Raw genomic sequence first — 15,500 nt, forward strand, 5'->3', positions numbered from 1 at the left:
ATTGAATGATTTGCCTTCTCTTGTGATGATATCGTCCATCCGTCGGTTGGAGGGTGAATGATTTTATTCTGTAAATAATTCAAAATTGGACTCGCACTGCCAGCCACAACAATTCCAAAACTGTTGTCACTGGTAATTACAAATTAAAAGTAATCGAATCAAGTACTAGCAGTCCCAACCCAGCCACTGCCAGCCACAACAATTCCAAAACTGGTAAATACAAATTATCGAGCGAGCGAGCGAGCGAGCAATTGAATTTGAATCAACGAATTAATTACTACATAATAATAAGCAGCAGCACATATACATATTAATGATAAGGGGGATATTTTATAGAATATAAATATAATATGAAATCAAGGGAGCCTCTCTGCCGAAGCTGAAGGCAGTTGTTGTATGTTTGATGTTCCGTGTCAGACTTGGAAAGGCCATGGCCAGTCCTTCAAATCCTCGTCAGCTGCTTGTTGCACCTTGGAACTCCTCATACCAGCACCAGCACCAGCACCACCACTTCCCTCAACAGAGGCATAGTACCTCAGGAAGAAGGCGAGTGTGAGCACCACCCACTCCAAGCAGAATATCACCACGCTCAGCCCTCCTGCCAATTTCAGAATCACACTCCCATCCTCTTCCCTCACGTACGACTTGAGCTCCCCGAGAAAGTCCCCCGTCCTCGTGAACACCAGAACCGCCACCGACCCTTGGAATATCGCCGTCAGCACCGTTGACACCATGTGCGCTCCGTACCACTTGGAGCTCGACCTGCTCCCCGCCGCCGCGCATCCCGATATGGCCCCGGCAATTGTAAGCACGTGGAGCAGGATCAAGAAGAAGCCACACACCGACGGCAGCAGCCGCAGAGACAGCGTCAGGAAGATGCAGCTGGAGGCCGCTCCCAGCAATATGTAGTTGCTCAGCAGGAACACCTTGTGGGTGTGGTATGCCGACTCTGACCTTGCTCCTCCCAACTTCGCCACATTCATCGACATGCCACCCATTTCCGAACAATTATCGAATGTATGTGTGTGCCTAATTTGTAGATTGTCTCCACTAAATACAATACTAGATGGATCTGGGATTTCTCAAAGCTGATTTTCCCCTTTTCCTAATCGAGATCGAGAGAGAGAGGGGTTTGTGATTCAGATTGTGGGGCAAAATCCCTATATATTTATATATATAAATGGGGTTAGTGGAGTGGAGGGCTAACGGTCACCTTTCTTTTGGCTATCAAGTGGGATGTGAGAGGCTCCCAAATCAAATATGTGACTTCTTGTTCGTGAGGATCAGAAATATGACCGTTGGCGTTGGGACCAACGTTAAATATTACCAAGCTTTTGTAACGGCTACTTGATTAATTTGTGATCTTTATTTGTTTTTGTCTGATTCAATTATTCTGTCGCATCTTTACATTATTCATAATTTCATATGCTCTTGCAATATTGAATTGACTAGGATTCAAGGGGTAGGATGAAACTATTACTATAATTTGGTCGCACTATCGAGAAAACTTTTCCTGCAAACAGTACTACTCCCTGCTTCTGCACAAGTAATCCCATTATTCCGGTTCTCATCCAACCCTAGTAATTTTGATCAATACTAGTAGAAATCACACATTTTGTGCGTGTGTGTAAACAATTTCTCTTAATAAGTGCATATTTTTTTTTCTATACAATTATTAAGAGAAGTCTCATTGTCAACTTTTTTCCCATTTTTTCTATTTTGCCCTCCTTTTTGTCAATAGTGTATCAAAAGTGAGGGTAAAATAAGAAAAAAAAGGGGAAAAACCGCCCACCTCCTCCCACGTTTTCCACAAGCGGTTGCGCTTCAGTTAATTTACTTATGTGTATGAAAAAATGATGGTAGAACAATTTCTCTTAATAAGTGCATATTTTTTATCTTATGTAAATATTTCGATATAAAATTACTATTTTATCCTCCTTATATAAATATTGTGTATCAAAAGTGGAAGGTAAAATAGAAAAAAGGGGAAAAAGTTCAAAAGATACAAAATTACTATTTTGCCCTTCTCATGTCATCATTGTGTATTCAAAAGTGAAGGCAAAATTGGAAAAAGTTCAAAAGATACAAAAATACTATTTTGCCCTCTTTTAACTACGCAATGACTACTGCGTAATCCTACTTTAAAGCTAATACAGAAAATAACAAGAGAAATGAGGGAATAAGTAACCGGATTAAATTTTGATGGTTTTGTTGTCAACGAGGTTGCGGCGAGAGGCTTTATTATAAGGAATGCTCAAGGTAATCCTATAATCGCTGGTGTGTTGAACCTAGGAGAAAACACTATTTTTGTGGTGGATGCCTTGCCTCTTCGTGAGGCTATGAGATTGACTAAAAGGAAAATGTTGAACCACATTATCGTGAAAGGAGATTCCAAGCTTATTATTGATGTTATTCAAGGGTTTTGTGACGCTCTTTGAGAGATTAAGTCCATCCTGGAAGATGTTTGATGGTGTGTTGCCTTGCTTCAGTAAGCCAAATAAAATCATGTATTTAGAGAAGCCAATTTTGTGACTGATGCCTTAGCTTCTATTGGTTTGAAAACCTACACATTTGGGATTCTTGTATCCCTGCTGGAGCTCAGAATGCCTTGTCTTTTGACTGTAGAGGAATTGGATGTACTAGAGTGTTGGCAATTTGAATGAAATTTTTTTTTTTGAGCAAAAAAAAAAAAAAAAAGCATTTAAAATTCAGATTCAACATCCCCTTGTAGGAATGGGCCGTAAATGAATTTGGTTTATGGGTAGAAGGGCTTTGGACCTCAACTTGAATTAGACGGGTCAGGTGACCAAAAAGAACCAATTAGGCCCAAGTGATGGGAAAGAGTCCAAAGTTTCCCATTCTTTTTTGGGAGTTTCAAAGAAGAGTCTACGGTATTGTTTACTTTAACGAAAAACCACATTCTTATACTAAAATATCAAATTTAGTACTATTTACTTTACCTTTTATTTTATTTTTATCATTAAAACTAATTTTTTTTTCAAGTTTTTCATTAGTTTTTCATTTTTTTTCCGATCAGATTATTATTACACACTATTACATTTACAATTTACTCTGTTAGTCGGAGTAGCAGGCAAACGATGGGGTTGGAGGAGGGCTCGCAGAATCACCAGCTAGAAGAAGAAGAAGAGCAAGAGCAGAAAATTCAATCGGGTGCGTGGCGTGCAATTAGTTCTTTATATTTTGTAATTTTCGTTGTTTAGCAAAATCACCTCAATCCTAATCGTTGTTGAGCAAAAAACCCTGGGAAGTTGGAACCTGTATAAATAGATACATATAATTAACGTTGTATGAACAAATACAATGCAAGAATAGAATAAAAGAAAAGGTTTTTGATGTGATTTGATTTGGGTTTGGTTTGTAGGAGTTGGAGTTGCAGCAGCAGCAGGAGGTTGGGAGCAGAAAAGATTGGGGATGGAAGAAGAGTTGAGTGAAGTGGGATGGTTCATTCTGGGCGAAAATCAACAGCATGTTGGTCCCTACGCATTCTCGGAGCTGCGGGGTGAGTTTGTTTTGTTTGCCTTGCCCTACCCTTACCCTAGCAGCACCTTATATTATAATATTTATAATCTATGATAATAATAATAGTAGTAGTAGATTATATATAGTATGAATATGAACATTCAATTGTCTTTGCCGGATGAAGAATAGTGATTCACCCTTATTGCTATGTAATGTTGAATATGGAAATTGAATTTACTGGCACATTGTTTCCTTCTTCTCAATTAAAAGTTCTACTCGTAATCAATCGAATAGAGCACTCTTTCAGTCTCACTTATCATGTTCAATTTCACTTCTAATTTGCTTACTTACTTCGCGACAGAGCATTTCTCAAATGGTTACCTCACCCTCCATACGCTCGTCTGGGCTCAAGGAAGATGCGCATGGCAGCCACTCTCCTCCATTCCCAACCTCGTCACTGCAATATCTCACCACGACCAAGTACCTCATGTTTCAACCGCAGGTCAATCATTTTTCTTCTTCTTTGGAATTGGATTATCACTTCCATGAATTACAAGACTTACAATTTATTCACTTCCATTGCAGTGCCCCCAATCCCAACTTCTGATGAGGAAGACTTTGACAAATGGCAGAAGCAGGTTAGTGAGACAGAACAAGCAGATAGTGACAGACCTTCCACGCCCCCGGAGGGTGAGGAAGAATTTACCGATGATGATGGGACTACATACAAGTGGGATCGGGGTCTTAGGGCCTGGGTTCCTCAGGTTGGTTCATGGTTTCTACAACTTCTTATGCTTTTCTTATATTTTATTTTATTGTTTGTAGTGGTTTTTCTGTTCATGGTATATCTGGTAGCCTGCGAATGAACGCACACAAGTTGATTTTGTTGTTTGGTTGCACATTGATGAACCTTGAATAGAATGTTATTCCAATTTTATGAAATAGGAAAATTTGAAATCAAACTTGAAAATTTGTCTTGTATTTGTTGAATTTATATTTGACTGATTTAATATCTATTATCGAATAGGATAGCGCTTTCGGGGTAGAAGATATGACATTTTTGCAAGAAGAGGAAGTTTTCCCCGCTGCCAATATTTCTGAGGCCACCGCAAGTGAAGAGGTTAATGCACCTGTAAAGGCTTCTGATCCCTCTAAAGAAGATGATATCAATGGTAGAAGTGAGTTAGAAGGCAATCAAAGTTTTAAGAGGAAATTGTCGGATAAGGAAGCTGACAAGAAGGTTTGCCCCCCCCCCCCCCCCCCCTTTTTTTTCCATCAAAAGTCTGCTAATCAAACTGTATTTTCTGGGGATATGTGATTGGATCCTATTATTAAATTCAGTTATGCCAGTCTAGACTGGAAATGAACTATGTGTATAGGATTTATGTAGCAGTACCAGTTGACTCCCCCTTGTCTTATTTCCTTCTATTTTCAGGAAGCTAATAAACCTCCTGATAGTTGGTTTGAGCTGAAGATCAACACACATGTTTATGTAACCGGATTGCCTGATGACGTCACAGTCGACGAAGTAAGTCACTGTCATTGTTTCATGATTTCATCCTCCGTATTTATTGGGGCATGTTACTAATTTTGGTGATATTCGTCAGGTGGTAGAGGTCTTTTCCAAATGTGGGATTATAAGGGAGGTAAACTTTTCTTCTTCTTTTTCATGAAGTTCTAAGTGGGTTGGGTGTAAGGCAAAGGATCTAGAAAACTCAGGGTTTAAACTATGGTATTCGGGCACAAATAGAACGAGAAACGGTGTTGGCATCATCGTGGACAAGACCTTGACACAAGATGTTGTAGATGTCAAGAGCGTAGGAGATAGAATCATGGCAATCAAGATTGTAATAGGACAAGAACTTATCAATGTGATTAGTGCGTACGCACCTCAAGTAGGGTTGGATACGAGTTCGAAGGAGAAATTTTGGGAAGACCTTGGAGACTTGGTGCAAGGAATTGCTCAGACGGAGAAGTTATTTATAGGAGGAGATTTAAATGGACACGTGGGCAGGGAGACAGGCAACTATGGAGGTTTTTATGGTGGCCATGGTTTTGGGGAGAGAAACGAGGATGGGGAAGCTATCTTGGATTTTGCAATGGCATATGATCTCTTCTTAGCCAACACCTTCTTTAAGAAGAGAGAAGAACATGTGATCACCTACAAGAGTGGGTCGTCAAAAACACAAATAGATTTTCTTCTAATGAGGAAAGGGGATCGTATAACTTGTAAGGATTGCAAAGTTATACCAGGAGAGAGCGTGGCTAATCAACATCGCTTGTTGGTGATGGATGTACATATCAAACGAGTGAGAAAAAAGAACAAGACTTGGAAGTGCCCAAGGACTAGATGGTGGAATCTAAAAGAACAAAAACAAGCCATTTTCAAAGAGAAAGTAATCACCCAGTGTGTGTGGGATAGAGAGGGGGAAGCTAACCAAATGTGGGATTCCATGGCTAGTTGTATCCGAAAAGTAGCAAAAGAGGTATTAGGAGAGTCCAAGGGCTTTGCCCCACACCAAAAGGAATCTTGGTGGTGGAATGAGGAGGTACAAACAAAGGTGAAGGCTAAGAAGGAATGTTGTAAAGCCTTATACAAGGATAGGACCGATGAAAATGGTGAAAGGTATAGAAAAGCGAAGCAAGAGGCGAAGAAAGCTGTGAGAGAAGCTAAGTTAGCGGCTTATGACGATATGTATAAGCGACTAGATACCAAAGAAGGAGAGTTGGATATCTATAAACTAGCTAGAGCAAGGGAAAAGAAGACAAGGGACCTAAACCAAGTGAGGTGCATCAAGGATGAGGATGGAAAGGTTCTTGCTACAGAGAACGCGGTTAAAGACAGATGGAAAGGTTATTTTCATAATCTTTTCAATGAAGGACATGAAAGGAGTGCTTCTTTAGGGGAGTTGAGTAACTCAGAAGAGTGTAGAAACTACTCTTTTTATCGTAGAATCCGGAAGGAAGAAGTGGTTGTAGCTTTGAAGAAGATGAAGCATAGAAAAGCAGTAGGCCCAGACGATATACCAATCGAAGTGTGGAAAGTTTTGGGAGAGACAGGTATAACATGGCTCACTGACCTTTTCAATAGGATTTTGAAAACGAAGATGCCAAATGAGTGGCGAACGAGCACTTTGGTGCCTATCTACAAGAATAAGGGCGATGTACAAAATTGCATGAACTATAGGGGTATTAAGCTAATGAGTCATACAATGAAGCTCTGGGAGAGAGTCATTGAGCATAGATTGAGGCAAGAGACACGGGTTTCAGACAACCAATTCGGGTTCATGCCAGGGCGCTCAACCATGGAGGCAATCTATCTCTTACGATGATTGATGGAAAGATATAGAGATGGGAAAAAGGATTTACACATGGTCTTTATAGATTTGGAAAAAGCGTATGATAGGGTCCCAAGAGACATTCTTTGGAGGATTTTAGAGAAGAAAGGAGTACGAGTAACATATATCCAAGCTATACAGGATATGTATGAAGGAGCAAAGACTGCCGTAAGAACTCATGAAGGACAAACCGAAAGCTTCCCCATAACTGTAGGATTACATCAAGGCTCATCCTTAAGTCCTTACCTTTTTGTGTTGGTAATGGATGAGTTAACAGGACATATTCAAGATGATATTCCTTGGTGTATGCTTTTCGCAGACGATATAGTGTTGATAGATGAAACTCAGGAAGGGGTAAATGCAAAGCTTAACCTTTGGAGAGAAGTGTTGGAATCTAAAGGTCTTCGCCTAAGCCGATCAAAGACAGAATATATGGAGTGCAAGTTCAGTGCAAATGGAGGCCAAAACGAGTTAGGGGTGAGGATCGGAGATCAAGAAATACCAAAGAGCGACCGTTTTCGTTACCTAGGATCTATCTTGCAAAAGAACGGAGAATTAGATGGAGATCTCAACCATAGAATACAAGCTGGATGGATGAAGTGGAAGAGTGCATCCGACGTGTTATGTGACCGCCGTATGCCACTGAAGCTCAAGGGAAAATTTTATAGGACGGCAATAAGGCCGGCGATGCTGTATGGCACAGAATGTTGGGCGGTGAAGCATCAACACGTACACAAAATGGGTGTAGCGGAGATGAGGATGCTTCGTTGGATGTGTGCGCACACGAGAAAGGATAAGATTAGGAATGAGGATATCCGGGGTAAAGTAGGAGTAGCCGAAATTGAAGGAAAGATGAGAGAAAATCGGTTACGGTGGTTTGGACATGTGCAAAGAAGGCCTACTGACGCTCCGATTAGAAGATGCGACTATGGGACAGAGGTTCAGGGCCGAAGGGGTAGAGGAAGACCTAGGAAAACTTTGGAAGAGACCCTAAGAAAAGACTTAGAGTACTTGGATCTAACGGAGGACATGACACAAGACAGAACACAATGGCGTTCTAAGATTCATATAGCCGATCCCACTCAGTGACTTGGATTTTCCAAGTCTCCAACCGAGAAGTTTTCCTCACTCGGGAAATTAAGGGAACACTACCTCAACCTAAATGCTCCACTCACAAAGCTTCAACATACAAGCTTCAACAAAAGAAAATTCAAAGAACTTAGCGAAGAAGGCTTTGGTGTATTTAACACAATACGTTGAAATGAAGGAAAGCTTATTTTTTGATATCCCCGATAAGTTACAAATATGTACATATACTTGAGTCAAAATAAACAAACAAGAGGGAGCCTTCACAAAGGTTGCTTAGGAGAAGTCTCAGCAGTCGGTAGAGCCCCAGAAAGAGAAGGCACCGGAGGGGGATGATTCGGAGCCTCAGTACTGGACAGAACCCTAGAAGGAGGAGGCATCAGAGGTTGATCATTTGGAGCTTCATTACGCGGTACAGCCCCAGAAGACGAAGGCAATAAATGCCTTTGGAACAAACCCACAAATCTTTGATGATCAAGTAAAACCTGACCATCAGATTCCTTCATCTGGTCAAGCTTCCTCTTCATGTTTGTAGCATAGTCATGTGCGAGCCGGTGCAACTGTTTATTCTCATGCTTGAGCCCTCTAATTTCCTGTTTGAGACTCATCACTTCAGCCGCCAATGATTCAACTTGGCGGGTTCGAGCAAATAGGCGTTGGGCCATATTAGACACAGAACCTGCACACTGAACACTAAGAGCCAGAGAATCCTTAACAGCCAACTCATCAGACCGTTTGGAAAGTAGTCTGTTATCTTTGGGAGTGAGAAGGTTCCTGGCCACTACCGCAGCGGTCATATCATTCTTCATCACGGAATCCCCAACGGTAAGAGGACCAGTAGGGGAGATGAAGGATGGGCGCCATATGTTGTCTGGAGAAGGCGGGGCTGCCTCTTCAACAAGGTTCAAGTCAAAACGACGGTCGGAGGGGCCAGACATTTTCAAAGGTGTTGAAGAGAGAAGAGGTCGGACAAATCAAGATCTTAGAAGTGCAAGAATGGAGCTTCTACTGGTGGATATTCAAGTGTGCTTTGGAACTTAATGTCTGCCCCTATAAAAATCTGCACTCGATGAAGCTTCAGAAATCGAAGAGGCGCCTGCTCAGAAATTGAAGAGGCGTTTGCTTTCTCAAAAGCTGGGCTGCTCAGAGACCACGAGGGTCGATCTCAGAAATCGAAGAGGCAATTGCTTTCTCAAAAGCTGGGCTGCTCAAAGACCACGAAGGCCGATCTCAGAAATCGAAGAGGCTTGCTTTCTCAAAAGCTGGGCTGCTCAGAGACCACGAGGGCCGATCTCAGAAATCGAAGAGGCACCTACTTTTCCAGCCCTGTCAGCACCTGTCACATGCACACTCAGCTTTGCGGAAATTATGGGCATTCTGTCGAAGATTTCTGGCGAAGTAGAAAGCACATGAATCGTACTGTTCAATCACCCACTTCCCACACGCAACAGTAGCTCATGGGTACCACATATAACTTTGCCAAAGTTCTCTGACAAAGTTGAGACACGTGAAGCTTGCAGCTCCCACTACATCGCTCTGACCAAGAAGGGTAAAAGATTAGCAAATAAACAACACTAACAAAGTTTAGACACATAAATTTTGAAGGTCTAGCTACCATATTATTACCCACAAGGGTAAAGGAACAGTACCACTGCTGGATAATTGGAAAGTCCCGGTGTGTCAACCTCTGTGCTTCGTGGCAAGGTAGACTAGCAAACATGCCCAACCTTTACTCACATTCGAGAAAACACTCCCAACAAGATTGCTTGCTCCAAAATCGAAGAGGCACCGCCCTCCGAATCTCGAGAGCCAGACTCCTAACATGATTACTCTCAAAAATCGAAGAGAGGGTAAAGGAACAGTACCACTGCTGGATAATTGGAAAGTCCCTGTGTGTCAACCTCTGTGCTTCGTGGCAAGGTAGACTAGCAAACATGCCCAACCTTTACTCACATTCGAGAAAACACTCCCAACAAGATTGTTTGCTCCAAAATCGAAGAGGCACCGCCCTCCGAATCTCGAGAGCCAGACTCCCAACATGATTACTTTCTCAAAAATCGAAGACACCGCTCTCCGAATCTCGAGAGCCAGACCCCCAGTAGGATTGCCTTCTCAAAAATCGAAGAGGCATCGTTCTCCGAATCTCGAGAGCCAGACCCCCAGTAGGATTGCTTTCTCAAAAATCGAAGAGGCATCACCGCCCTCCGAATCTCGAGAGCCAGACTCCCAACATAATTACTTTCTCCAAAATCGAAGACACCGCTCTCCGAATCTCGAGAGCCAGACCCCCAGTAGGATTGCTTTCTCAAAAATCGAAGAGGCATCGTTCTCCGAATCTCGAGAGCCAGATCCCCGACAGGATTGCTTGTTCGAAAACCGAAGAGGCACCACTTTCCCAACTTCAAGAGCTGGATCTCCTTGGATAAAGCTTGTCTGTAATCTTCACACGCAATATCAGCTTTCCAGATACCACAGACCACTTTTTCAAAGTGCTCTGACAGAGTTAAAACTTGTGAAGCTGGCAGCTCCCACTACCGTGCTATGACCAAGCAGGGTAAAGGAATAGCATTATTACTTGATGTTAGGGAGACTCCTATATATGTCGACCTCCATCCCCAACGGACAGGCAGACCTGCAAAAATGCTCAACCCTTCCTCTTATCTGAGAGGGCACTCCCAACGAAGCCTTTCGAAATATTCAGCTTTCTTTCCCCCCGATAATACCTCTGTAAACAAGCTATACTAGAGCAAGAATATCTCATATCATCAGGGTTAAAAGCAAGAGTATCCCATATCATGCTTTTTCCCTGTCTTTTCTTTTGGCCTTGTTCTTAATTGCAAGACAAGGAGAAAGAGAGCAATCAGTCAGCACTTGGAATCAAGCTTCCAGCCAGGAACTGACTGCCTGGAACCTCTTACCTGATTACTTACCTGGCATTGCTCTCGAGTACTCATCTTCAACACCTTATGCTTCCAGGGAAGATCCCGCATCTGCCTGAGGAACAGATAGGGCAAGTGAGAAGGATACAAGGAAGCATGTGGAGACAAGCGTAACAGCACACGTGCCGATACATCCATTACTCTGTCAAAAGCAAAAGTATCCCATATCAGCAGGGTCGAACGTACTCTAGATTTGATGGACTTGTTTTGACCCTCAAATTCTTCAGTCGGCCTTATCTCTGGAGGAAACCAGAAAACCCTCCAGCCCAGTTCAAGAATAAGCCTGTGGAAAGTTACTTCTTCAAAAGCAAAAGTATCCCATATCATCTCTTCTCATTTTTATTCTCTTTATCTTTCATGCTGCCTGCAAGATAGGGAGAATGTGAACAATCAGCCGGAGCTCTGATTGCTTACCTTGTCTGTCACCTCTTTCAGCAGATCCCCTAGCTCGGCGACTTGGGGGACTCCTACTACATGGTTTGTATCGCGCTTGACCAAGCCTGAAACTACAAGTAAGCTTCAAGTGACATTGATACATTACCTTGTGCATCTCCATCAGGTACAGATACCACCCCTGGATGGAGGAAGAGTACTTCCAGAGAAGATGCCACATCTACCTATGAGACAGATAAGGAAAGTCAAGACGATACCACACTCCAGTACTAAGAAGTTTCGTGGTTACGAGATCATTCTCCCACAATATTTCCTAATGTCATTTGTACTAAATCATTCACTTGTACTCACTAAAGGAGAGCTTGAACCTATGTACTTGTGTAAACCCTTCACAATTAATGAGAACTCCTCTATTCCGTGGACGTAGCCAATCTGGGTGAACCACGTACATCTTGTGTTTGCTTTCCTATCTCTATCCATTTATATACTTATCCACACTAATGACCGGAGCAATCTAGCGAAGATCACAAAAAGTGACCGTTTTCGCTACCTAGGATCTATCTTGCAAGAGAACGGAGAATTAGATGGAGATCTCAACCATAGAATACAAGCTGGATGGATGAAGTGTAAGAGTACATCCGGCGTGTTGTGTGACCGTCGTAGGCCACTGAAGCTCAAGGGAAAATTTTATAGGACGGCAATAAGGCCAGCGATGTTGTATGGCACAGAATGTTGGGCGGTGAAGCATCAACACGTACACAAAATGGGTGTAGCGGAGAGGAGGATGCTTCGTGGGATGTATGGGCACACGAGAAAGGATAAGATTGGGAATGAGGATATCCGAGGTTTGGACATGTGCAAAGAAGGCCTACTGACGCTCCGGTTCGAAAATGTGACTACGGGACAGAGGTTCAGGGCCGAAGGGGTAGAGGAAGACCTAGGAAAACTTTGGAAGAGACCCTAAGAAAAGACTTGATTTTGGATCTAACGGAGGACATGACACAAAACCGAGCGCAATGGCGTTCTAGGATTCATATAGCCGACCCCACTTAGTGGGAAAAGGCTTTGTTGTTGTTGTTGTTGTCATGTTGTTAATTTGTTCATTAGTACCTGACGGTTAAATAAAGTTGAGCTAATTATTGAATTAATCTTTTTGGAATGGATTTTAGTTTTTGTAGTCCAGTGTTTAGAGTATAAAAAACAATCCGTTATATAGCTTTGAATCATATTTTGCATAATGAATTTTATTTTTTGTAGTCCAGTGATTGTTTGCAACCAAATTCTTAGACTTTTTCTTAAGAGTTATTGTCAAATTATATTGGAAAGTGGCCTTGTTATCGCATCATGATACTAAGTGTGAACATCTATGCACTGCGTAGCTTAATGGATAAATATCTGCTCTCATACTTAACAGCTTATAAACTCGATACTCATTAATGAAATTTATAGGATCCTGAAACAAAAAGGCCTCGTGTGAAGCTGTATGTTGACAAAGAGACTGGAAAGAAAAAGGGAGACGCACTTGTTACATATATGAAGGTAACAATGCTTTTTATTACTTCTGCTGTCTTTGTGATTGTAACATGTCATATCTGGGTATTTTATAAGATGTGTTTATGTGTACTATAGGAACCATCAGTTGTTTTGGCTACCCAAATTTTGGACGGAACACCTCTACGCCCTGGTGGCAAGGTTTTTATGTCAGTCACCCAAGCTAAGTTTCAGCAGAAAGGTAATTGTTAATACGTAGTAGACAGATGATATTGGTTGAACTGTTTTTTGCTTTGTATTTTTAGTTTGAGATTTTAACATTTTTGCTACTTTATAGACAAATGAGAGAACTACTTAAAAACATCATTGACACAATATTAGAAACATTTTCAACAGCATGCCATAGATTATGAGCTTTCAATTGTGTTCTGTTTTATTTATGAGCTTTTGTTATGTATCCAGGGGACAAATTTGTTGCCAAACAAGCAGACAACAAGAGGAAAAAGAAACTGAAGAAGGTGGAAGAGAAGATGCTTGGCTGGGGTAGGTTCTTATCTTAATATTAGTCGTTTTCTTACTTAACCTTATTTTTCATGCTGATTGATAACTAGAAGGCTTCTTGCATTAGATATCTTAATTCTGGGGAAGGAATACCTCATATTTTGATTACGTTGCATTTATGCTTAAAGCTTCTAGTCCTGTTGTCCAAATGTAGTATGCGTAGCTTCTGTAGTTAGTTGTTCCCTCTCTTCGTGAATAATAATATGCTTTTTTGTTTTATCATATGACATATATTATATATCTACATTTTGAGTTTTAAAATGGGGTGTGCTATCCACACATCCCTTTTTACTTCTCACACGCCCCTTGTTAATTTATGTCCTTTGATCTTCTTCAATTCATCTGATCCGACGATTGAAAATTAAAAGGGTATGTGAGAAGTAAAAAGGGGTGTGTGTATAACACACCCCTTTAGAATACAAACTACGTTTTCTTCTACCCTCGGTGTGTTCATTGTTTGAGTCATGAGGAAATGTCTGCGGATCATATACATATTCTTATGCTTCACAAGTAGTTTCTTGGTGTTTTGGTTTTACAGTGAAGCATAGTGTGAATCTGTAATGTGGATGTCTGTGGATAATTAGCCTATGCGTCATAACCTGCTGGACATGTTCTGTCATAATTTTGGCATGAATTACCTTATGTGCTCTGCAACACTCATAATATGATCACATTTTCTTCTTATTGAACAGCCGGCCGTGACAATGAAAAGGTGTCAATTCCAGCTACCGTTGTTCTTCGCTACATGTTCACTTCTGCTGAAATGAGGGTAAGTTCATAGCTGTCCATGCTGCTGGAAAACTTGTTTTTTCCTTCTGCGTAACACGTATCGACGGATCAATAGTTGCTGATGTTTATTTGCACACAACTTTCTCAATATATAAAGCCTGTGCGAGAATGCTATTTTATCATTCTGATCCAGTTCCGGTTACCTTTCTCTTAATGTTTACAGGCAGATGAAAATTTAGGTCCAGAATTACAGGCAGACGTTCAAGAGGAATGTGCGAAGCTTGGTCCAGTGGACTCAGTGAAGGTAATATACCCTTCATGTGTGTGTGATGAAGAATGGTACTCAGAATTTCTCCGTGATTTGTGCATACATGTCTATCTATGTTCTTTTTTCTTTTCCCTTTCCTAATATCCTCCGGTTCCTTTTTTTTTTTTGTAGGTTTGTGAGAATCATCCCCAGGGAGTTATTTTGGTCAGATTCAAGGATAGGAATGATGCTCAAAAGTGCATAGAAATGATGAATGGGAGATGGTAATTAATATTGTGTGTTTAGTAAATTACAACTGCAGTTATTGTGTAAGGCTGGGTAGATGGTGCTGCTGTGAGATTTTTCAGTGTTCCCAGAAATATGAGCTGGTACACCACTTGTGATGGCACTGAAAAATTTCTCGCTGCTAAGAACTTAATTGTCTTTTTTTTTTTCGTTTTCCAATGTTTTTTAGGCTTACCATTTTCTTTTGGTTCTGCATTTAATTTTTACTATTATTTTTCATATGTTCATTTAGGTTTGGCGGTAGGCAAATACATGCAAGTGAGGATGATGGTTTAGTTAACCATGCTTCTGTCCGGAATCTGGATGAGGATGCTGCACGGTTAGAGCAGTTTGGCGCCGAACTTGAAGCTGAATGAGTTTTATATCAATGCTCAATAGTTATGTTAGTCATACATCTGAATCAATATTCCTTGTAAAACGATCCGGCATCCGATGATCGTTTACTGTTTGTAGAAATTGTTGTCACGGGATTTATGAATTTGGAACAGGGCCATTGTGAAGATGTCTTAGTCGGGTCTTGTAGGTTGAAATACTCTTAGTGCTTAGAAAGTAAAGAAGCGTTTCTGAAATTGCCGGTAATATTGTATGTTCTGCCTAATTAATGTCTTTGCTGCTAAATACCTAGCCGAGTTTGTTGTCATTTTTCGATTTACTTAACTGTTTCTGATCTTTCGTTGTTCACGATAAGAAGTGTTGTGTCTGTAAAGGTCTGTGTCTCGAGTGGTTGTATGGACACCAAACCCCAGAACTTTCACCTTAGTGTTTCTCTCCCTGTTTTTCTTTCAATCCGCCTAACACCATGGAACCCTATATGATATAGGGTTGAAAATGCCAGGTCTAGGTGTACTTAGGATTGGAACTTTTCATTGTATAGTGCATTTTATTATGCTAAAATTCGATGTGGGATTTTTAAATTCTTCAACAAAACCT

General features: G+C 41.2%; 2 protein-coding genes across 2 annotated transcripts; one reads left to right on the forward strand and one right to left on the reverse strand.

The window, feature by feature from the left end:
- Nucleotides 1-251: 251 nt before the first annotated feature.
- Nucleotides 252-1,187, reverse strand: LOC126593111 (uncharacterized). Its single transcript, XM_050258995.1, has one exon. It carries the CDS (start codon nucleotides 996-998, stop codon nucleotides 414-416), a length of 585 nt encoding a protein of 194 aa, XP_050114952.1. The 5' UTR covers nucleotides 999-1,187; the 3' UTR covers nucleotides 252-413.
- A 1,840-nt stretch (nucleotides 1,188-3,027) lies between these two features.
- Nucleotides 3,028-15,188, forward strand: LOC126593370 (splicing factor U2AF-associated protein 2-like). Its single transcript, XM_050259415.1, has 14 exons — nucleotides 3,028-3,171; nucleotides 3,383-3,520; nucleotides 3,842-3,982; nucleotides 4,066-4,244; nucleotides 4,508-4,720; nucleotides 4,916-5,008; nucleotides 5,088-5,126; nucleotides 12,686-12,775; nucleotides 12,866-12,968; nucleotides 13,190-13,270; nucleotides 13,981-14,057; nucleotides 14,241-14,321; nucleotides 14,457-14,548; nucleotides 14,803-15,188. Exons 1-14 carry the CDS (start codon nucleotides 3,099-3,101, stop codon nucleotides 14,924-14,926), a joined length of 1,524 nt encoding a protein of 507 aa, XP_050115372.1. The 5' UTR covers nucleotides 3,028-3,098; the 3' UTR covers nucleotides 14,927-15,188.
- Nucleotides 15,189-15,500: the final 312 nt, after the last annotated feature.

This window comes from Malus sylvestris, chromosome 12 (assembly GCF_916048215.2).
Source record: "Malus sylvestris chromosome 12, drMalSylv7.2, whole genome shotgun sequence".
Taxonomy (NCBI): domain Eukaryota; kingdom Viridiplantae; phylum Streptophyta; class Magnoliopsida; order Rosales; family Rosaceae; genus Malus; species Malus sylvestris.

Excerpts from the sequence above, each read along its gene's own strand:
- LOC126593111 (XM_050258995.1), bottom strand. The coding sequence starts at position 998 with ATGGGTGGCATGTCGATGAATGTGGCGAAGTTGGGAGGAGCAAGGTCA.
- LOC126593370 (XM_050259415.1), top strand. The coding sequence starts at position 3,099 with ATGGGGTTGGAGGAGGGCTCGCAGAATCACCAGCTAGAAGAAGAAGAA. Across the intron at positions 3,172-3,382 it reads AGAGCAGAAAATTCAATCGG|GAGTTGGAGTTGCAGCAGCA; the intron begins GTGCGTGGCGTG and ends TTTGGTTTGTAG. Across the intron at positions 13,271-13,980 it reads AGAGAAGATGCTTGGCTGGG|CCGGCCGTGACAATGAAAAG; the intron begins GTAGGTTCTTAT and ends CTTATTGAACAG.